The sequence below is a fragment of the Oncorhynchus kisutch genome, linkage group LG8 (genome assembly GCF_002021735.2).
Source record: "Oncorhynchus kisutch isolate 150728-3 linkage group LG8, Okis_V2, whole genome shotgun sequence".
In the NCBI taxonomy this organism is placed as follows: Eukaryota; Metazoa; Chordata; class Actinopteri; order Salmoniformes; family Salmonidae; genus Oncorhynchus; species Oncorhynchus kisutch.
Genome location: NC_034181.2, coordinates 32,043,481 through 32,066,135, shown reverse-complemented (window position 1 = coordinate 32,066,135; position 22,655 = coordinate 32,043,481). Strand labels below are relative to the sequence as shown.

Below are 22,655 nucleotides of genomic sequence, written 5' to 3'. Positions count from 1 at the left end.
ATCAAATAAATAAACATTAATTTGCAATGATTCTCCAAAAAATGCACAAGAATGAAACATGGGTTGGTGAGAAGACGGCCAATGCAATGAGGAAAACATGCTGGTAAGGATGGGAACTTACTCTGGAGAAAGACTCTTCTGGAAGGCAGAGGGTTGATCTGAAAAGGCGGGGAAGGGTGAAAAGGTCAAACAATGGCACATGTAAAATAAACAAATAGATGGGATGAAAAGGAACGCTGTCAACTGAAATGTACTGAGTATACAATTTGCCGGGGCATGGACTCTACAAGGTGTTGAAAGCGTTCCACAGGGATGCTGGCCCATGTTGACTTCAATGCTTCCCACAGTTGTGTCAAGTTGGCTGGATGTCCTTTGGGGCGGCAGACCATTCTTGATACACGCGGGAAACTGTATAGTGTGATAAAACCCAGCAGCATTGCAGTTCTTGACACAAACCAGTGTGCCTGTCACCTGCTACCATACCCCGTTCAAAGGTGCTTAAATCTTTTGTCTTGCCCATTCACCCTCTGAATGGCACACACACAATCCATGTCTCAATTGTCTCAAGCTTTAAAATCATTCTTCTTCCTCCCCTTCCTCTACACTGATTGAAGTGGATTTAACAAGTGACATCAATAAGGGATCATAGCTTTCACCTGGATTCACCTGGTCAGTCTGTCATTGGAAGAGCAGGTGTCCTTAATATTTGTATACTCAGTGTAGATTAGCATGCATAGGAACCACTTGACAGTTACAAAGAGTTGATCCAGTCACCAAGGCGTTGAAAATACTTTCTTAAAGATAACCTCTAATAAAACAAAAGCTTGAAATTCTCTGTTTTAGTATCAGAAAAATGTTAGGATACAACAGTCTTTACCATCTCTCCTCTTCCTGCGCCGATGGGCTCTTCTGTGACTCATAACACAGGCTGTCACCAAGGAGAGGATGATTGCCACGAACAGGAAGCACACTCCACCCAACACACCAGCCAATAGGGGCTCAGGGACAAACTCCAAGAAGCCTGGCTGGACAGGGTACATCTCCATCCCTGCAACCATACCAGGCACAGTGTCTGAGTAATGCACTACCAACAGCGTAGACAGCCATGCTTTTAGCTAACAATGGGAAATACCTACGCAATACATTTATCAACATAACGACAAGTGTCATGACCATTGATTATTATCAAGCACAATTGGTATACCTGCTACATAATGTTTAGGACTGTTTAGTATAGGCTTTATGAACCTAAACAGTGTTTCTATCATGCAGTTGATCACAGCTGGCTGTACAGTGATGATACTAACCTGTGGTGTTCACATTGACAGACTCGCTGGGCTCACTCAGTAGTTTGTTACTGCGAGACATCAATCTCAGATCATAAATGCAGTCCTGAGAGGGGAGAAGGACAAGTGTTCAGTAGACACAATTCTGGGCAACGTATCTGAAAACACATTAGAGCTTGGAGGTCATAGCCTTCAGATTACAGTTCATTTACACCTCATTTATCAAATAGTCAGTGTCTTCATTCATTCTGCCAAGGTCCAAAATGATCATCGCCTCTCACCCTCAGTAATCCTTGCACCAGTAGTTCACTCTGGTTGGTCTTCACAGCACTGTTGAGAATGACCCATTGGCCTCTGTCCCTCCGAGCCTGGAGGACATACCCAGTGAGTAGTGTGGCCTGAGACTCAGGAGGATACCACTGCAGGACAATCCCCAGCACTGTCCGATTGGCTGACAGGAACAAGGGAGGGTTGAGAGTTGGTAGACTGGTCATCACTGTCGGTGGATATGTTGGCAGGGCTGTGGAGGTGAGACAAGATAAGATCAGACTTGTACATACAGTAAAAATTTAGATAAATGTCCAATACAGACAAATTAAAGAGTACTTTGTCAGTTAAAATTTGTACTGACCCTGCGTCCTGACAGAGGTAATTTCACTGAAGGGTCCAGAGCCCAGTTTGTTCTGAGAAAGGACACTGAACTGGTAGCTGGTGCCAGCCAGCAGCCCTGTCACCAACAAGTGAGACTTGGAAGTGGGCACGGAGATAGATCCCCACTCATGTTTCCCTCTGGAGGTCTGCTTGACCCTGGGGGCAAAAGGGAGGAACAGAGAGATTCAACCACCGTGTTCCAGAGAGCAGTGTTGAGTTGAGTCTCATTCGGATAAACATTGAGATGAGTTACTAACCAGACAGTAAACTTCTGGGTGTATCCTCCATCAAAGCCAGGTTCCCAGGACACATTGGCCTGGTTCATCCCAGTACTGACTGATACAGATGAGGCAGCATGAGGGCTGGTGCCTGGGAGAAAGATGAGGAGAACAATGAGAATAGACCAGCGGAACTGTACGTAAATAGTATAGCATGTCTTGTACCATGTTGTACCATGTTGCTCCATGCAGTTGGCACTCACCCAGCACCAAGACCACAGTGGCAGTGCCGACGGTGGCCACACGGTTGGTGGCGAGGCACTCCCAGCCCCCCTGATGATCTTTGCTGAGAGGCTTCAAGAGGAGGGAGCCATTGGACAGAACAGTGTACGGGGAGCGAGGAATGGGACCAACCTACAAATGAAAGGGACAACATGTAGAGATTAGCGTAAGTAGAGAGAGAGAGAGGGCTATGATGTCTGGGGTTCCTTCAGCAATGTCTATCAGGGACACCTCACCTTGCTCCAGGTGATATTGGGAGAGGGGTTTCCATCAGCTTCACAGGGGATGACCAGCTCCCCGCCCACCTCCTGCAGGTACTCAGCACGAGGGGACACCGAGAATGAGGGTGGGTCCTGCAGAGGGAGAGTCCATATACTCTCAGAACATTTTTCCAAAAATATCAAAATACGCATAACCTTCAGAGGTACATACGCAGTATACCAAACATTAGGAACACCTTCCTAATATTGAGTTCCCCCCCGCCCCCCTTTGCTCTCAGAACAGCCTCAATTCGTCAGGGCATGGACTCTACAAGGTGTCGAAAGCGTTCCACAGGGATGCTGGCCCATGTTGACTCCAATGCTTCCCACAGTTGTGTCAAGTTGGCTGGATGTGCTTTTGGTGGTGGACCATTCTTAATATACACGTGAAACTGTTGAGCGTGAAAAAGTCAGCAGTGCTGCTCTTGACACAAACCGATGCGTCTGGCACCTATTACCATACCCGGTTCAAAGTCACTTCATCTGATGCAGCACTCCACACTTAACCAGCATAACTACCACAGCATTCTGCAGTGATATGCCATCCCATCTAATTTGCGCTTAGTAGGACTATCAATTGTTTTCAACAGGTCAATGACCCAACACACCTCCAAGCTGTGTAAGGGCTATTTGACCAAGAAGGAGAGTGATGGAGTGCTGCATCAGATGACCCGGCCTCCACAATCACCCGACCTCAACCCAATTGGTTTGGGATTAGTTGGACCGCAGAGTGAAGGAAAAGCAGCCAACAAGTGCTCAGCATATGTGGGAACACCTTCAAGATTGTTGGGAAAGCATTCCAGGTGAAGCTGGTTGAGAGAATGCCAAGAGTGTGCAAATCTGTCATCAAGGCAAAGGGTTTTAAGAATCTGAAATATAAAATATATTTGGATTTGTTAACTTTTTTGGTTACTACAAGATTCCATATGTGCTATTTCATAGTTTTGATGTCTTCACTATTATTCTACAATGCAGAAAATAGTAAAAATAAAGAAAAACCCTGGAATAAGTAGGTGTGTCCAAACGTTTGACTGGTACTGTATATATATTTCCTGAGCTTTCTTATATTTCCTAGATATAGGACAGACATGTCAAACCCTTACTGCTTATGATAGATGTTTTACTGTCTTTTTGCCATTTCTGAATGTGTTATTCAATTCAATGGCTTAGTAGTAAAGGCCACATTCAAAATTGTATCAAATCGTTTTTAAATATATTTGTTTTATAAATCTAAATCAAATAGCTAAATAATCCATGGTATGACCTTCTTAAAACAATTCCATGTGTTAGCTTAGTAGTACGAACAGGAAGGATACAACTATGTACCTATAACTAATGGTACCTTACAGGGTACCTACAGTGACAAGCGTTTGTAACCCTTTGTAAGTACAATTCGGTACCTTTTTTTGCTTACACATTTACAGGTAGCACTGTAATCCATAACTAGGGAACAGAGGCCTGGGCTACAGCCTTACCTGCAGGATAACCTTAGTGGGTTCAGACTGTCCCATGGTCCCGTAGCTGTTATAGGCAGTACAGGTGTACATACCCACTGCATTGTCATTAGCTGTGGCTATAAACACAGAGCCCTCTGCGTTCACCAACCAGCCAGGGAACTGAGCAGACAAAGACAGAAGGAGAAAAAACAAATATGAAATACAACAGAGATTAATGGTGGATATACTGTGTGATAGGATTAATGTTGCCCTGATTGCCTACATTGTCAAGGTTTAAATTGTTCCCATCTTTGGTCCAGTTGACAAAGATCATGGGGGGCTCAGCCTGGACTGGGCAGAAGATGACTCCTCCCATGCCCGTAGGTAGATACGTCTCCCTGGGCATCCGGCCCACCCTGGCAGGGTCTAAGAGAGACAGAGGAAGTAGATATATTAAGTCACTCTCCCAGAGATGGACTAAAACACACAAGCCAGGAAATCAAGGCATGCATAGCCATAGTCAACCACAATTCTTACGTTTGACTTTGAGGTGTGCTGAGGCAGAGGGTGAGGTCATCAGCCCATTGGTTGGTATACAGGTGTAATTCCCAGTGTCCTCTGGGACAAGACTAGGGATGAGGAGTGTGCCGTCCACTAGGATCTTCACACGTGTCTTAAGATACCTGCGGACAAAACACACACATCACAACCCGGCCTTGAGTTAGTATCTTCTTAGTTGCATTATGCACCACTGTCTAGGGATTACCTGTGGTGACAATGCTACTACCGGTATTTAACTGACTTAGTAACAATCCAATTAACCTGAATTGTAGTGCCAATGGCTTTGTAAGATTACATGGAATCAATGCTTGAAAACATAAATGCACAACATAAAAAAAGGGTTCCAAAAGTTATTCAGCTGTCTCCAAAGGAGAACCCTTTTTGCTTCCAGGTAGAACCCGTTTTGGTTTCAGGCAGAACCCTTTAAAGTTCTATTTAGAACCCTCTGTTGAAATGGTTCTACCTAGAACCAAAAGGGTTCTAGCTGGAAGCAAAAAGTGTTATTCAAAGGGTTTTCCTATGGGGACAGGCAAAGATCCCTTTAAGAACCTAGATAGCACCTTTTTTTCTAAGAGTGCAGTATGATTCTCACATATCCCTGTAGCTACTATAGTTTGTGTTATTTGTGTGTGTTTGTGTTGTAGTCAACTCACTCTATATGGTAGACATTCTGTCCCTGTTTCCACCACTCATAGGTGAGGTTGGAGGGATAGGCCTCAGCTTGGCACTGTAGAACTGCATCCTGGGATATGTTGAGGGTGGTGTCCTCTGGGGCGATAATGATGAGTGGAGGACCTATTTTGAATTCGGGAGATTTTCAGTTACTGCATGTGCTATTATCTGGCTGTAAAACAAGTGATTCAACTGATTAACCTTAATGATACAATTATTCTCATGCCAAATAACAGCTTCACAATCAGATCACGATTTGATGTGACAAGGGCAGTGCATTTATAGACCATACACCACTAGATGGCAGTATGACAGTAGCTCTGATCTGCACTCTTTTACCTATTCTTAAAGAGAGATTCCCGCATTTGTTTTTCTGCTGCTCATTAAAGGACAAATCCACTCAAAGACTATCTTCTGGTCTTTTTTCATTAGTCCACTGTTGATACAGTCCCAAAATGTGTTGCATGTCAGCAGTTTTCAAGAATTTGGACGTTCAAAAAGCAAAGTTTCAGTTGCCACATCATCATATGATGCAAAACGCATCATCGTGATGATGTGGCAAGTTACATTTTTGTCGCCTTCATGTGCTCTTCAGAACTAAGAAACTCAGACATTTCTGACTTGGTAACTGGTTTAAAATAATCAATTGTACATTTATTTAAGTTAACTGCCTTGTTCAGGGACAGAATGATTTTTACCATGTCAGCTCAGGGATTCGAACCAGCAACCTTTCAGTTACTGGCCCAACGCTCTAACCACTAGGCTACCTGCCGCTATAACTGCTACGTTGCAACTGTGTTGCAGTTATACACAAGTCGCCTACACGTAGCTGTCTTTTGGGCACCCGAGTGGCGCAGCGGTCTAAGGCATTGCATCTCAGCGCTAGAGGCGTCACTACAGACCCTGGTTCATTTCCAGGCTGTATCACAACAGCACATAATTGGCCCAGAGTCGTCCGGGTTAGGGTTTGGCCGGGGTAGGCCATCATTGGGGAGGCAGTGTAGCCTAGTGGTTAGAGCATTGGACTAGTAATCGAAAGGTTGCAAATTCAAATCCCTGAGCTGACAAGGTACAAAATCTGTCGTTCTGCCCTTGAACAGGCAGTTCCTAGGCCATCATTGAAAATAAGAATTTGTTCTTAACTAACTTACCTAGAACAAAAAGCTAGTTGGAAATGTTTCCGCGTTCTGACTAGTATGTGAATACGGCATTAGCTTCTTGAAAATCCTATATCTTGAAAACTTGACTGCAGACATGCTAAACATTTTGGGACTATATCAACAGTGGACTAATGAAAAAGATATGGATATTTTTCCTTTAAGAAAAAACTCAGATTTGAGTCTTGGGGGTGTGGTTCGATGTGGCTGTTATGTTCACTTTATCATACCCTAGCAGTTAGAGTTGTTTTTCCCTCTTGAGGCACGGTAACAACAAAACAGCCACTACCACCTCCTCAAAATAGTCAGAATTCATCTCAAATTAATCAAGAAATCTGTCTAATTTACATCTAGCTAAGGTGTTTGGTGCAGTATTTCTCAAGTAAACATTTTAGTGGGTTGCAAAAGTAGATAAAACCGTATGGCTCTGAAATGTCAATCTGGGTTTAGCTATAATGTTCTATCTGACACTTCTGAATTAGACATGTTCCGTTTTTAAGAAAACTGTTATTGTCATACATAAATGATAGAATAACACAATTTTACCAAGATAGAGTCAGAAAACATCATCAAATACATTAATAAATGTATTATGATCATCAGACCAACTACTGTCATCACTGAACAACGATGTGACAACATCATTTACTTTAAGATTTCTGACAGTGTTGTTTTTTTTGTTTGCGTGCCATTATTGCTGGTTAGACTAACCTAGACCATACTTAGAGTGAGATGGCAAAGACATACAGTATGTTTTGATTGGTCCATCTGTATTTGTTCAGGCTTGTTATTCGATTGCAGATAGAACATTGGGTTTATGCTGATATAACTTTTTGATAGCCTAGTGGTTAATAGCGTTGGGTCAGTAACAGAAAGAGCTGAAGTATCAGCAGAGGGAAGACCTTTCTGCCTCTCCCAGATGGTTAAAAAATAGTCATACTCTGACCTTTGACCTGCAGCTGGGTAGTATGGGTCAGATTCCCTTCCGAGTTGGACACCTGACATTTATACATTCCTGATGTCTCTCTGGTGACGGTGACCAAAGACAAGGTGCCATTGAGCACCTGAGCGAGAGAGAGAGCGAGAGAGAGATTGGAGATGCTTTAAATCATAACCAACAACTTCATCCAACAACAGCAAACATGGGTTTGTTTTAGTTTTTTTACATACCGCCATCTTTTCATGTTTCTCAATTGGGGTCTCATCTTTATGCCAGATAACAGTTGGTCGAGGATTGCCATGAGCACCACAGCTGAGGGCCAGGGAATCCCCTTGCAAGACTTCTACAAAGGTAGGCGGAGTCTTGATAAACACAGGTGGGGCTGTAATAGAGGAACAATTGATGATCTTTAAACAAATATATCACAATTAGCTGGCTAATTAATTAACTAATGTGTAACAATTAGATAACTAATGGCAAACTATGAATTCTGTTATTGCTACATCTGTAAGCTAGTCATGGCCTTTGTACATTACTTGGATGTAACACAATACTTGCCCTGATAATATCCTATTTGATGCATGAAGGAGGCAGGAGACAAATGGAAAGAAAGAGAGGTAGAGGTAGATAGTAAATTGGAGTGGCATGTGTTTTGACATGAGTGTGGATGGGAAAGACAGAATAGGAAAAGGAGAGAAGGAGAGAGTGACAGTAGGGGAGAGATGATCCAGGACTGCAACACAAACTGCAACACAAATCACTGTTTTCCCTTTAGCCTCCACTATCCTGGTGAGGTCACATGCACTGTGTCTACGTCCCCTGTGTCTCCTAACAGACACTCCTGTGTCAACGTCATCCCACAGTGAACAGCAGAACCAGACAAGGACGAGACGTGAGCACTGTGTAAAACATTGAGCATTATGCAACAACAGCTCACACACCGCAATAAGACTTCATAGATAAACAGGAGGGGGACTGTCATGCTCCAGCCTCATGCTGAGGATATTTTAAAGGGAAAACATTGATGGTTGTAAGCAGCTGGAGGATTTCCTGTCCTGTAAGCGCTAGTCCAGTTCCTCTGACTGCCACAGAGTCCCACTGAGCTGCACCTGTGATGGAGAGAAAGGTCCAGGTGCCGTTGCGGAACTCGTCTGTGGTGCGGTCCAGGAGCAGGATGCGACACTCGAACCAGCCCTCGTCCTCCAGGCTCAGCCCCTCCACCAGCAGTGAGGCCCCCCGGGTCAGAGACACACGGCCTGGGCACAGAGAGAGATAGGGAGCCACCAGGGTCAGAACACACAACCAGACTATCAGAGTCAGCACATGCAGACAGAGGGCTTACCAAGCAGAGGACACAGGCATCCAGTGTCACAAAAGGCCACAGTCAAAGTCCAACCTCTTGGGTTTTCAGCTCGGTTCAAGAGGACATTAACTATGCTGTCCCATAACATTTGCTGTTAGTATCAAATATTCAATTATGCATTACATCCATTCCCAAAGAGGTTTGGACTCAGGGCTTTTTGGTCTGCTGAATGGAATGAGAAAAATGGCAGGGAGATAATACAATTTCAAGAGAAGCCAGAGACCTTGGGTTTCGGGAAGTACAAACACATGATTCACTTGTGACAAGTAAAGCAAGATTATAGTTGAGGAAGCTTTACTATGTTATTTAGACCTCCTGTTGTTTACAATAGGAAGAGTGCAGAAGGCAGGTTGGTACCAAGATCAACATATAGAGAGAAGCTCCTATCAATGTCAAAATGTCAAGATTTCTTAAGAAATGTACCACCTGTTTTTGTTTATCGTGGAGGAGCATATGGCAGAGAGAAACAAACACTGGAGAGCGGAAGACACCCCACGTCTCTCTATTTCTCACTCACACCCCTCTCTTTTTCTTTTAACTTTTAAACATGATCTCGTGGTTGCCTGGTGACTGAAGCCTGGTTTTCAGGGTACCCACCCTTTTATTCTGTCTCTCAATTATTATTATTTTCTCCCAAATGCAGAGGATGTGTATAGTACAGTACATCAGGGGAAAACACATGCACTTAGCAGGCAACTGCCAAGCAGTTTGAAAATAAACAGAGCAGTTACAGAGAAACCTCATGCATCCCCCTCATGAGAACAAAATAAATGTAGGACCTACCCAATCAGTTACCCATAACTGTAATAACGTGTGTAGCTTTATATGAGCAGAGGAGAAAGTGCATGGCTTCTAAAAACAGGAAATAGACTTAAGGTTAGGGGAAGGGTGAGCTAACATGCTAAGTAGTTGCAAAGTTGCTAATCAGCTAAAATGCTAATGTTGTCTGTGATGACATTTGAACATGCAACCTTTGGGTTGCTAGATGTTCGCGTTATACACCCATTCACCCTGACCAACCACCCTACTTCCATTTTTGCCGGACCATACTAAACATAACATATCATACTAATTTGAGTGTCCTGGATTTTCATTTACTATGTTACTTCTAGTCTATGAGACCAGGCTGAGCAATAGTATAGGGAAATGATCAGACAAAAGGTAAGGACACAACAGTTCACCTGACACAAGACTGAATCCAAAAGTTACACTTGATTTTATGTACTTTTCACAGCATTTGTCAATGATGAAATCTGAAAATACTCTAGATACATTCAGTAACATAATACAAATATTAATTGTAATTTTGGAGTAGGTGCAAGATAAGAAAAAACAATTACGAGGGTTTGAGTGAAAGGTCTAACTGGTGTCTCCAAGTGGCCACACCCCTCTGCTGTCACGCCCTGGTCTAAGTATTTTGTGTTTTTCTTCATGTATTGGTTCAGGCCAGGGTGTGGCATGGGGTTTTTGTATTGTGGTGTGTTTTGTCTTGGGGTTTTGGTGTGTATGTATTGGGATTGTAGCTAGTGGGGTTATCTAGCAAAGTCTATGGCTGTCTGGAGTGGTTCTCAATCAGAGGCAGGTGTTTATCGTTGTCTCTGATTGGGAACCATATTTAGGCAGCCATATTCTTTGAGTTTGTCGTGGGTGATTGTCCTTAGTGTCCTCTATGTTAGTTTGCACCAGTATAGGCTGTTTCGGTTTTCGTTAAGTTCTTTGTTTTGTAGTGTTTGTGTTTATTCGTGTTGTACGTTATTTCATTAAACATGGATCGCAATCTACACGCCGCATTTTGGTCCGACTCTCCTTCACACCTAGAAAACCGTAACAGAATCACCCACCACCAACGGACCAAGCAGCGTGTCAACAGGCAGGAGCAGCCCAAAGAGGAGATGCGCAATAAGGATTTCTGGACATGGGAGGAAATCCTAAACGGAGAAGGACCCTGGGCTCAGCCTGGAGAATATCGCCGCCCCAAAGAAGAACTGGAGGCGGTGAAAGCGGGAAGGCGCCGGTATGAGGAGGCAGCACGGCGACTCGGAAGGAAGCCTGTGAATCAGCCCCAAAAATGTATTGGGGGGGGGCGGCTCAGGGAGAGTGTGGCAGAGTCAGGAGTCAGACCTGAGCCAACTCTCCCTGTTTATCGTGAGGAGCCAAGGAGGAGACCAGAACCAGAGCCGGTGTTGGAGGTGAGCGAAGCAGAGACTGTGAAGGAGTTAATGGGGAAATTGGAGGAGAGAGAAATGAGGGAGTTGCTGTGTTGGTGCTTTTTGCATGGAATTCACCCGACGAAACGTGTCGGGGATTTGATGGCACCTGGGTTAGCGCTCCATATTCGTCCTGAGGTGCGTGTTAGTCGGCTGGTGAAGTTGGTGCCAGCCTCACGCACCAGGCCTCCTGTGCACATCCCTAGCCTTGCACGTCCTGTGCCAGCACTGCTCTCAATATCTCCAGTACGCCTTCACGGTCTAGCCCATCCTGTGCCACCTCCACACTCCAGCCCTCCGGTAGCAGCTCCCCGCACCAGGCTTCCTGTGCGTGTTCTCGGTTCAGTACCACCAGTACCAGCACCACGCATCAGGCCTACAGTGCGCCTCGCCTCTCCAGCGCTGCCAGAGCCTTCCTCCTCTACAGCGCTGCTGGAGTCTCCCGCCTGTTCAGCGCAGCCAGAGCTGCCAGTCTGCATGGAGCAGCCAGAGCTGCCAGTGTGCAAGGAGCTGCCAGTCTGCAAAGAGCTGTCAGTCTACAAGAAGCCGCCAGAGATGTCAGTCTGCATGGAGCAGCCAGAGATGTCAGTCTGCATGGAGCAGCCAGAGATGTCAGTCTGCATGGAGCAGCCAGAGCTGTCAGTCTGCATGGAGCAGCCAGTGCTGTCAGTCTGCATGGAGCAGCCCGAGCTCTGTGATGCGGAGAACCTGAGCTCTGATATCATGTATAGCATGTTACTGTACAACCACTGCATTCAAACTTAGGCGCTTATCAATGACAACAATCTGCCATTTTCAACGCGTATATGGGATGACAGTGGCTGTGAGTGGAAAGGGCTACACATATTTTTCAAGGTGAAAAGGTTGGACCAATTAACCCTGACAAGGAATATGATTAGGTCTGATAAATGCTTAGGCTTTATGAGCCTCTGTAGTAAGCAATTATAATAGATAACCAATCGAACTCTAGAGCCTACAGAATCTGGATAAAAGACTGTAGGCACCTTGTACACTAAATCCTATGATTGACAACACAATGTGTAAAAAGCCCCTATTTGAAACCAGGTCTGTTCATTGAATAACCATGAGAATAGAAACGGAGTAGCACCCTCATCATTGAATCTTTTCACCACACAATCTTGTAGTTCAGCTACTGCGGTCATCTCTCCAGGGTGTTGTATGACAGAGATTTATTGAATTTATGTCAACCTTAAAATTATGCCAAAACACGTCAGAGGAAAACCCAATAGCAACCCTATTCAGCTTTCCAGGATGTTTTCCCTTCAGACAGCAGTGAACAGAGGTAGCCTTGTGATTAATTATGCACCCACAGGGTGCAGGGTGAAACACCACACTGTGTTTAAAAAGGAATTACAGTGACTAACAATTGACCCCACATTCCTGACTGGGGCTGTTGCTTTGGTTAATAGTAAGGTTTGCTTGCCGAGGTAGGGATTGACCTGCTTAAACACAGACCCAACCCTTACTGGGCGGCGTTCAGTTTGTGCTTCCATAAAAAGGTCCCTTTAATCCCAGGTCAGTGTTACCAGGAGAACTGACAGAGCACTCAGAGAGAGGAAATGTGTGCTGAAATGATAACAGGTATATGAAAGACTTCATCCACTGGCTGATATCTCAAACTGAGGGATCCTCCCTGAGCTGCCTATTTCCTATGTAGGCTTTTCCCCAAACAGCAATAAAATGTATTCTACACCTAGTGAGTGAACTGGAGGAAAAACACTTTCATGTGCAACACCACACAGACTCTCTCTCACACCACATCCCTGTGTGGCTAAATATTGTGGGATATTGTAAGTTCATTAAGATTTGCAGCACCTCTAAGAATGATTAAGAAACAAACACAAACCATGGAATTTTTAATGGTTAATTAAATCCAAATGCATGTGAGTGCTAGTGTGTAGTGCCAACTGGCTTACCAATGGGGAATTTCTCATTTGACCATCAAACATTTAACCATTTCTTGCTCCCCTCCTGCCTGTCCATCACTACAAAGGGACTGCAACCCCCTTCCCACACCACCCCTCGTAATTCTCTCAGGTTACCATAGTGATGAAACCAAGAATACCCCAGGCTGGGCGTTTAGATTTGAATTCAGTTGCTGTAGCAACGGGGAGCGACGGCGGCAAAACACTGGGAAGGGAGGGTCGATCACAGGGGTTTGTGCCTGTGATTTGAAAGATGACACGTGGAAGAAAACATGTTTGTATTTAAAGAATGGGTAAATGGCTTGTGACTGATAAAACAGTATGACATGGAGAGAGAGTGAGAGGAAAAAGAGAGTGAGAGAGAGAAAAGCCTGTTTTCGTTTGAATCTGTGGTCAGACAATAGCCCTTGACATAGAGTGACAAATGCAGTTCAATTTGAATTTGAATATTTATTTTCTAGCCATGGTTAAAATTGCTTCCATTCATAAAAAAAACAATTAGGATAAGATACAAATAAATATGCACCCGGTCAATGATTGCTTTTGTTAAGATGGACAGACAGGTCTCTACCACATTATTTAAAATATGTTCCAAATTTAAACTGTCGGGAATTTCGAATCCATCCCAACTCAAAAAAAAATATGGGGATCTGAATACTCATCAAAGATGACCAAGTATTGATCAAAACGGTTAAGTGTCCAATCGCTGCATTCCACAAGGAATACAATGAGAGGTTATGAAGAGGTTATGGAGGGAATTTTGATCAATAATTCACCGACTGCTACCAATGAGTGAGAGACCTCTATGACCTCAGTGACCCTGCAACACTCCAGCAGAGACATTGATCACTCCCCCTTCGTCTGCATTAGCACAATGTCTAGAGGTCCTCTACACTAGTCTCTACACAACACAGAGGCAGAGAAACAATAGCTGCTGCTTTCTCCTGTCTGTTCTCCTTACTCTTTTTCGACCCCCAGATATCACATGACGGCTCCATTCTACCTTAAAATGAGCTGCTATTCTGGCTGGTGTGCAGTGAAGTGTGCAAAATGGAAACACTATAATTCACCCGCATCTCTAAAACGTACCACCCTCTTCACATTAGCCAGAGTCAGGTTCTCCCCCACTGGGTGGCAGGTTAAAAATCACTCAGCTCTTTCTGAGCTGCACCGCTCACTGCACTGCCAGAGAACTGGCTAGCCTGTACTCTGACAACCGTTTTTATGCAACCATGGCCTGGGGGCTTTAATATACAAGGACTCTCTCTGTGGTGTACTGCATTGTGTTTAAAATCACTGTGCTCTCCATGCTTACTTCATTGAAACTAGTGTTAAAATCATATTCATTTTACCCACATAATTCCAGTGACAACTGGAAGACCCATGGGGCGGCGCACAATTGGCCCAGCGTCGTCCGGGTTAGGGGAGGGTTTGGCCGGCAGGGATGTCCTTGTCCCATCGCGCACTAGTGACTCCTCTGGCGGGCCGGGCACAGTGCACGCTGACACGGTCGCCAGGTGTACGTACTGTGTTTCCTCCGACGTATTAGTGCGGCTGGCTCCCGAGTAAAGTGGGCATTGTGTCAAGAAGCAGTGCGGCTTGGTTGGGATGTGTTTCGGGGGAAGCATGGCTCACGACCTTTGCCTCTCCCGAGTCCGTTACGTGATTTGCAGCGATGAAACAAGACTGTAACTACCAATTGGATACCATGAAATTGGGGAGAAAAAAAGGGTCAAAAAAATATAATTAACAAAAAAATGGAATGTTGTAATGCGCGGAGATATACAGAATTTCATATGCTACAATAACAGTGGCACCTATGGAGGAAGACAGATCATTCTGAGAGACCTCAGTTCTGTTGTTCTTTGTCAGTTCCGTATGTGTCAGAGGTGCATTGTGGGATGTGTTTTGATTTGAATACAATCATAATTCTGGGGCTGGACCCCAGCCCCTGGCAGCCCACCCCTCCCTTCCTCCAAAATGTCTCTCTTCAAGCCTCCTCTCCCCTAATCACTTTAACCCTCTTATGAATAGCTCTTTGTCAAACGATTACAGGTAACTCTGTCCCTCACTCTCTGTCCGACTGTGTTAACCCCTGCTCACATGTTCAAGCCACTGCTTGACACATCCAAACTTCAGCACTCAGACAACTTGGCCAACTTCAGCATGACCTGCCAGTGCCTGAATCAAGAGATCATGCAATCTAGTCAACCATGGTCTGTGACAGAGCACGAAAGCATGTCAGTGTGTCATCGCTGTTTTTAACACTGTATTTGACACTTACTAAAACATGACTTAGAAATCACCATGTGTATATGTTCATGCACATGTGAGTTCTCTCATAATCCCTTCTGTATTCCACACATGATGTGTTGGTAAATGATTCACAGTTAGATTGACTTTCCAAAATATATGCAGCATTTTTGGGGGCTCATTCAGGCAAGTCCAACCTCTTTACTTGTAAACTAACATGATGCATCAGTTTATACCTTTTTAAGTGAATTCTACATAATAAATCAAGCCTTTCAGCGGTGTGTAATAACACACATGTTAAGTTTAACTTTTCCTCAGGTCTCAGGTCTGGGTTAAGGTAGAACGTCCCAGGAAGTGTTTGGTGCCTTAGAGAAGGCTTTCATACAAAAGCTCCCAGGCAGCACAATACTGGGTCTGATCTCCTTCCCCCTGCTCTGATCCCAGTCCCATGGGACACACCTACAGCGTTGTGAGATGAAGAAACAGAGCCTTTGTCTTGATGGACCACCTCAGAGCTGGAGAACATGCCACAACCTCACTTTACCCCAACCTACATGTACAAATGACCTCGACTAACCTGTAACCCCGCACATTGACTCGGTACCGGTACACCCTGTACATAGCCTCATTATTGTTATTTTATTGTGTTCCTTCTTTTTATCTTTTATTTTTACTTTAGTTTATTTAGTCAATATTTTCTTAACTCTATTTTCTTAAAACTGCATTGTTGGTCAATTAAGGGCTTGTAAGTAAGCATTTCACGGTAAGGTTTACACCTGTTGTATTCGGCACATGTGACAAATAACATTTGATTTGATGAGCTCCACGGGTCCAGCCTGCTTTCTTCTCTTATTGTGTCACTGTTTGGCAAACGTCTCCCTGGTCCAGTTTTAGCAGAAATGCAGGCTGCAGCTGGATCATGTGGATCGGCCTCAGCTGCCACCTATGTGCTGGTTTAGGTGGTCAAATAGGGTTATGTTTACTAATGAAAATATACATTCCAAATAAGATTTGTGTTGGAACAAGGCTCATTTATTGAGGTTCTTTAATGTGTGTATTTGTAAAAAGGTGAAACAAAGCTATGACTCCCCCAGCGTTTAGGGCTCACACTAGTAATGGGGGCCTGCTGGGCTGAGTCGGGGGTTTTTGCTGCTGTCGTTCAACCCCCTCCACACCGTCTCCACTCATTTACTTCAGCAGAGAGGACACAATTGATCTGCCCTTTTTTAGAGTAAGTGCCTCTGACAGGGCATCCAGTGCAGGGAGACTCACAGGCCAGCTTGGACTAAACATTTCCTCAACAAGCACAACTCGAACAGACTTCACCAGTCAAGTTGACTGCACATTCAGTCACTATTTATTTGTCTGTTCCTCTGTTTTGTCAGGTGATTGATGTTCAGTCCTCCAGGGTATGTTTAGAAAATAGACACGGAGGAAGAAGGATGTGGTACTGGGAAGCCTCCTTCAAAAGGGTTTCTGATTCCCTCCAGAAATAAGAGATTTGCAGAGCAGCCTGCACAAGTAATCTGTCTGTGTTTCAGAGGGATTGGCTTCTAATGGGGTCAACAGAAGAACATTACTCTGTTGCACAGACACAGACACAGCAAGCACTCCTCAAGCTCTCACTGTCATCAGAAATACACCTGATATCCAACTGGAACAACTGGACATTAAATGCATGGCAATATTATGTCCTCATCCAAGATAACGCTTCCTCTCATTCTTGCATGTGACATTTTTAGGTTGGGGGATGGCATCAGGGCAAGATTGTACATGAGAGACAGAGATGACAGAACAGTCTTATAGGCTCTAAATAAGGTTTAACAACAGTGAGTAATTTCTTCCCCTTAGGAAAAAGTTGTTCTTGTTTGTCCCTGAGCATAGACTGCTTGAGACAAAGACCAGGAAGTGGTTGTGTTTCATACTGTCTAGTGAGATGGGGCTGTGGTTAAATCCCAAAACATTTTAATTTGAGGGTAGAATATATTAGATCTGCAGTGCTGATACGCTTCACATGTTGCCATCTGCCTCCAGAGGAAGGGGAGCTGAGAGGATATGAGGCAGACAGGGGTTAAGCGGAGCCCAGACACACAGAGAGGGAGAATATCCCTCATCAAAGCTAAGTAACAAACCGTTAGACTGTTGTTGCATCTTTTCTGTTGGTTTTACCCCCATAGATTCAGTGATGAATTCTGGGTCATGGAGCATCACATGATAGCCCTAAAACAATAACACTGTTAATGGCCTATCTATGGGTGGGTCAGACAGACTGCCAGACATTTGTTGGCCAGTGCTCTCCAGGCCATTCCTGAGTGGTCAGAGTCTGGTGTGTGTCCAGTGCATGCCAGGGTCCATTTGATCTTCAGAGTGATAGCTGAATGTATCTAGTGATTGTTTTTAAATGCAAACAAACTCTAGGTGGACTTGAAAAGCTTCCTGCCAGTTCAGTGACCTAGATGAGAGGGTATGGGATTTTGGAGTATTGGCATGGGCTCTGTCAGAGGACGTGGAGGGGAGGGGGGGGGGGGGGGTGACATAGCCTTTGTCTTATTTCTCCGAGAAACAATGACTAGATTATGGTACTCAATGAAAGAGAACTCCAATATTCCATATGCTTCATCCATCCTACTTACAGCTAAACAAGGTCACCCCTCTGAATACCAAGAACAAACTGTCATCAGACCACCAGCCCCCACCTCAGCCAAGCCTGTCTCAATTTAACCCCACTCTCTTCAATCCATACTCCACTTGCACTCACATAAACACACACACACACACAGACACACACAAACACACATCCACACACAGCCCCGCCTGTCATCCCACCCCCCTGACTAACATATTTCCGTCCTCGCCTAGTCCCTGTCCCAGTGCCCTGCCCTACCACACACACACACACACACACACACACACACACACACACACACACACACACACACACACACACACACACACACACACACACACACACACACACACACACAGTCTAATTACAGGGCTCTTAATTGATTACCTAGTTGGAGTATTCTCACCACTGAAACCTTCCAGCATTCAAAAATACCAGTGTAGCCCCCATCCCCATCCCAACTCAAAACAAATCAGCTGTACTTAAAGCACATTCCCAGCCAGCTCCTTGTCAGGGGAAAGGAAGGCTGAAAGGAAGGTAATTGAAAGTTGTTTTAAGACAATGTAACCTTATTGCACGCAATCTCTTCAGATATAATCAGATACAGTTGTCAGGTCCTTCTCTTCACTCCTTTGAGATACCACAACTGCTATCGTCGCATCTAGGTAATTGAGGTTAAACTCTCCTTTGTCCTTTTCCCATACCCTGCACTGTAAAAAAAGCAGTAAAAACACTGGGCTGTTGTGTGAAGGCAAATGGCTCCCAATAAACAAACAGGACAAAAGATTCAATTGCACCAGGACTCTGAAAGTGAGAACCAAAAGGTTCACAAGCTCAGTCATGGTGTATAACTGCAATTACCACAATGCCTTTCCTGTGCATTGCGTAATTTGAAAGAAGCGGTGCTAAGACATAGATCTGGGACAAGAGGACTCACCCTTGTAGTTGGGATGCACGCGTGGTGCGTACACTCCAAATTTGATGAGGATGGGCACATTGTAACCCAGGCGAACCCACTCCACCACGTGCAGTGGGAACAGGTTTGGGGTGGTGGCTCCTGTAGAAGGGGGGGTAAGACTGCAACTGAGCTCTGCAGTCCCCCCAACCCTGGCTCGTACCACCGCCTCCACACCCTGGGATGTACCTGAGGAGAAAGCACACAGGTAACACACAGGTAACAATACCATGGAGGAAGGCTGAGCATTACTGGTGAATCTGCAGTAAAACATGCTAATATCTGAACGGTCAACACCCACAACATAAATCAATATTTAAGAGCTCCTTAACATCCATACGCTATGTGGATCTGTTCAACATAGGTTTGAGTGTCATGCAGAACCAGATAAACTTTAAGTGTTTTTCTAAATGCATTCAGTGGAATTTCTGGTTACACATTCCAGAAAGATATTGAGTAAATATTCAATAAATCTTTTGCAGGGCAGAGAACTGATGATAAAACTGTTTTGCAGCAAAAGTGTCACTTCATGAGAGGGAAGGGGAGGACAAAGACAGAAGAAACAGGCTAAAACCAAAAGGCATGGATAGAGAAAAACTGGAAGGAGATTGAGAAAATAACAAGCAGTAGGACTACGGGGAAAGAGACAAGAGTAGATAACATAAACACACATTTAAATGTGAATAAATATTCATGAGTTGGATGCCAGCCTGAATATCTCCAGAGTATGCTCTGTTTAAAACAGGCACACAGAGGCCATGTAAAACAATGGTACTCCATTTGGTGACAAGATCACTAGGCTGCAACCGGCTCTGTAGACATGCTGCAATCTCATTAACGACACTTGGGCCAGAGCCTGTGTTGTGTTGTATCTGCACCTTGTTTAGCCTGGTGATTAAGTACTAATCTCAAAGGGCTTACCTGTAGTCTTTTTATCGAGCAAAACACGACAGCGAAGGTACAACACTACACAGACTACAGACCCCTCTGCACAATCAATATATGCATTGTACAATATGCTGAGTTTCCCTGTACTTACACGGGAAACAGCTGTGAAAGAGCAGTAGCCAATTGCATGTTTGTGTTTGAGTCTGTTATTAAATAATGTGAAACAATGTTGTGTCTGTTTGCTGCTTTTCATTAAATCATGTATGGCTATTTTTTTAGGCTATGACCTAAAATAAATGTGTTAATATGGGCAGAATATTAGTCTTGCCTATTAGCCTACAGACATTTGATCAGTTATGGAAATATTCAGTCCATGCAAAAATATAAGAATCTAGTAAAAGGCCAACATATTTTTCAATAAAATGGAGTATTTGTCACATGACTATAGAAATGGAAACAGTGTGGTTTTAGAGACTGAAAGTAACAGTAGCCTACTCTATGATTAAATGGACTGCAGTCAATCTGTTACTGGGCTCACACCATCATTATCATTATCATTAGGCACTTCACATAATTCAAATTCCATCAAGTCACATGCACAATTCGATCGCCCGTCATTCATTCATTGTCATCAGTAAGGGGAGACACATTGGGTCTAACAACACCATAGATTTAGGACTATGATATAATACTTCTTCGCCATGAAATGTCATAACCAGTTAATTTTGTTAATAAGCCCACTAGGCGACTCGTTTGTTGTATGTCCTGAATAATGGTAAGGAAAATACCGTTGGCTGTTGGGCAATAGCAATAGGCCTACACAATTGTGCACAGTGGACCAAGTGTTGATGGGTTATCTCCAATTTAACTGGAGAATACAACTATATCCCAGACAATGCTCGGATTCAGATCCGAAAGGTGATGAACGGCCTAAAGGAGAGAAGCCTGGAGACCCAGGAAGAAACCGACCAAGTTGTGGACCGTGGTACACATGGTTTGTGCTTATTTGGGGAGAAAATACATTCTTGTGACGAACCGTCATTCAGGGCAGGTGGGGCAGAGCCTGTTTTGAGCCCCCAAGTTTTTGCAAAAAAAGAAGCAAACAAACAAAAAACATTTTGGGGGGGGCTTTCCTGTTTTGCATGTTATTTTGGCATTAATACGTGTCACATATCAGTTTGCAAACAATGTAGAAAATGTATGTATTTAAGCCGCATACAAATGCTGTGTACAAACATGGTCTCTTTTTGTTTTCTTGAGTAAGGCAGCTCCAAAATGCAGGTGTTCCAGCCTAGCTCAGTGCTCTCTGTGGTGGTTGGGCAAGCCAACAGAAAATACAGAGCAATGCGCCGTGATTGGCTCAGTGTTCTATCACTCATGGGGATACTACGTCACCGCCAAGTCTAAGGGTAGAGCTAGAAAATTCTAGCCCCTTGTGTGCTGCCATAGAGTTACATTAGAAGTGTCCTTCCAAGAAGGCTCAAGGTCATTGGCCACAGATAAAAGGACGTCAAATCACATTATATCTACAGTAGCTTTGATTGGACTGATCATGTCAACATCATACTTTCAAAATCTTACCTAGCAGTCATCATCATGAATCAAGTCGATAATCTACTGGCAAATCCTTTTTAGTCCTTCCGTCATCGGAAGAGAAATAATGAAGAGAAATTATAGATAAAATGTATGGGTATCGGCCATTGGACATAAACATTACAAAACAAGTTGGAAATGGCAAATTCCACAATGTAAGTGTCTTCACTGACATTTTCAACATGTCCCTGATTGAGTCTGTAATACCAACATGTTTCAAGCAGACCACCATAGTCCCTGTGCCCAAGAATACTAAAGTAACCTGCCTAAATGACTACCGACCCGTAGCACTCACGTCTGTAGCCATGAAATGCTTTGAAAGGCTGGTCATGGCTCACATCAATACCATTATCCCAGAAACCTTAGACCCACTCCTATTTGCATACCACCCCAACAGATCCACAGATGATGCTATCTCTATTGCACTCCACACAGCCCTTTCACACCTGGACAAAAGGAACACCTATGTGAGAATGCTATTCATTGACTACAGCTCAGCGTTCAGCACCATAGTGTCCTCAAAGCTCATCACTAAGCTAAGGACCCTGGGACTAAACACCTCCCTCTGCAACTGGATCCTGGACTTCCTGACGGGCCGCCCCCAGGTGGAAAGGGTAGGTACCAACACATCCGCTACGCTGATCCTCAACATGGGGCCCCTCAGGGGTGTGTGCTCAGTCCCCTCCTGTACTCCCTGTTCACTCATGACTGCACTGCCAGGCACGACATCATAGGTTTGCCGATGACACAACAGTGACCGACAACGATGAGACAGCCTATAGGGAGGAGGTCAGAGACCTGACCGTGTGGTGCAAGAAGAACAACCTCTCTCTCAACGTGATCAAGACAAAGGAGATGATTGTGCACTACAGGAAAAGGAGGACTGAGCACACCCCAATTCTCATCGACGGGGCTGTAGTGGAGCAGGTTGAAAGCTTCATGTTCCTTGGCGTCCACATCACCAACAAACTAACATGGTCCAAGCACACCAAGACAGTCATGAAGAGGGCATGAAAAAACCTATTCCCCCTCAGGAGACTAAAAATATTTGGCATGAGTCTTCAGATCCTCAAAAGGTTTTACATTTGCACCATCGAGAGCATCCTGACGGGTTGCATCACTGCCTGGTATGGCAACTGCTCGGCCTCCAACCTTAAGGCACTACAGAGGGTAGTGCGTATGGCCCTACTGGCATCCAGGACCACCTCCAGCCACCCTAGTAATAGACTGTTCTCTCTGCTACCGCATGGCAAGCAGTACCGGAGTGCCAAGTCTACGTCCAAGAGGCTTCTAAACAGCTTCTACCCCCACGCCATGAGACTCCTGAACATCTAATCAAATGGCTACCCAAACTATTTGCA

General features: G+C 44.4%; 1 protein-coding gene across 1 annotated transcript in view; it reads right to left on the bottom strand.

Moving 5' to 3' along the window:
* The window catches only part of LOC109894898 (protein turtle homolog A-like), a 39,625-nt gene that overhangs the window by 6,381 nt on the left and 10,589 nt on the right, over positions 1 to 22,655 (bottom strand). The window contains exons 3-18 of the mRNA XM_031830145.1: positions 18,796 to 19,002; positions 8,573 to 8,719; positions 7,694 to 7,845; positions 7,470 to 7,587; positions 5,348 to 5,489; positions 4,671 to 4,816; positions 4,417 to 4,559; positions 4,173 to 4,313; positions 2,674 to 2,790; positions 2,419 to 2,569; positions 2,195 to 2,306; positions 1,918 to 2,093; positions 1,568 to 1,806; positions 1,308 to 1,392; positions 878 to 1,048; positions 122 to 158 (exon numbers count right to left, since the gene is read on the bottom strand). Of these exons, the coding sequence (XP_031686005.1) occupies positions 122 to 158; positions 878 to 1,048; positions 1,308 to 1,392; positions 1,568 to 1,806; positions 1,918 to 2,093; positions 2,195 to 2,306; positions 2,419 to 2,569; positions 2,674 to 2,790; positions 4,173 to 4,313; positions 4,417 to 4,559; positions 4,671 to 4,816; positions 5,348 to 5,489; positions 7,470 to 7,587; positions 7,694 to 7,845; positions 8,573 to 8,719; positions 18,796 to 19,002 (2,284 nt within the window). The remainder of the gene's footprint in view (positions 1 to 121; positions 159 to 877; positions 1,049 to 1,307; positions 1,393 to 1,567; positions 1,807 to 1,917; positions 2,094 to 2,194; positions 2,307 to 2,418; positions 2,570 to 2,673; positions 2,791 to 4,172; positions 4,314 to 4,416; positions 4,560 to 4,670; positions 4,817 to 5,347; positions 5,490 to 7,469; positions 7,588 to 7,693; positions 7,846 to 8,572; positions 8,720 to 18,795; positions 19,003 to 22,655) is intronic.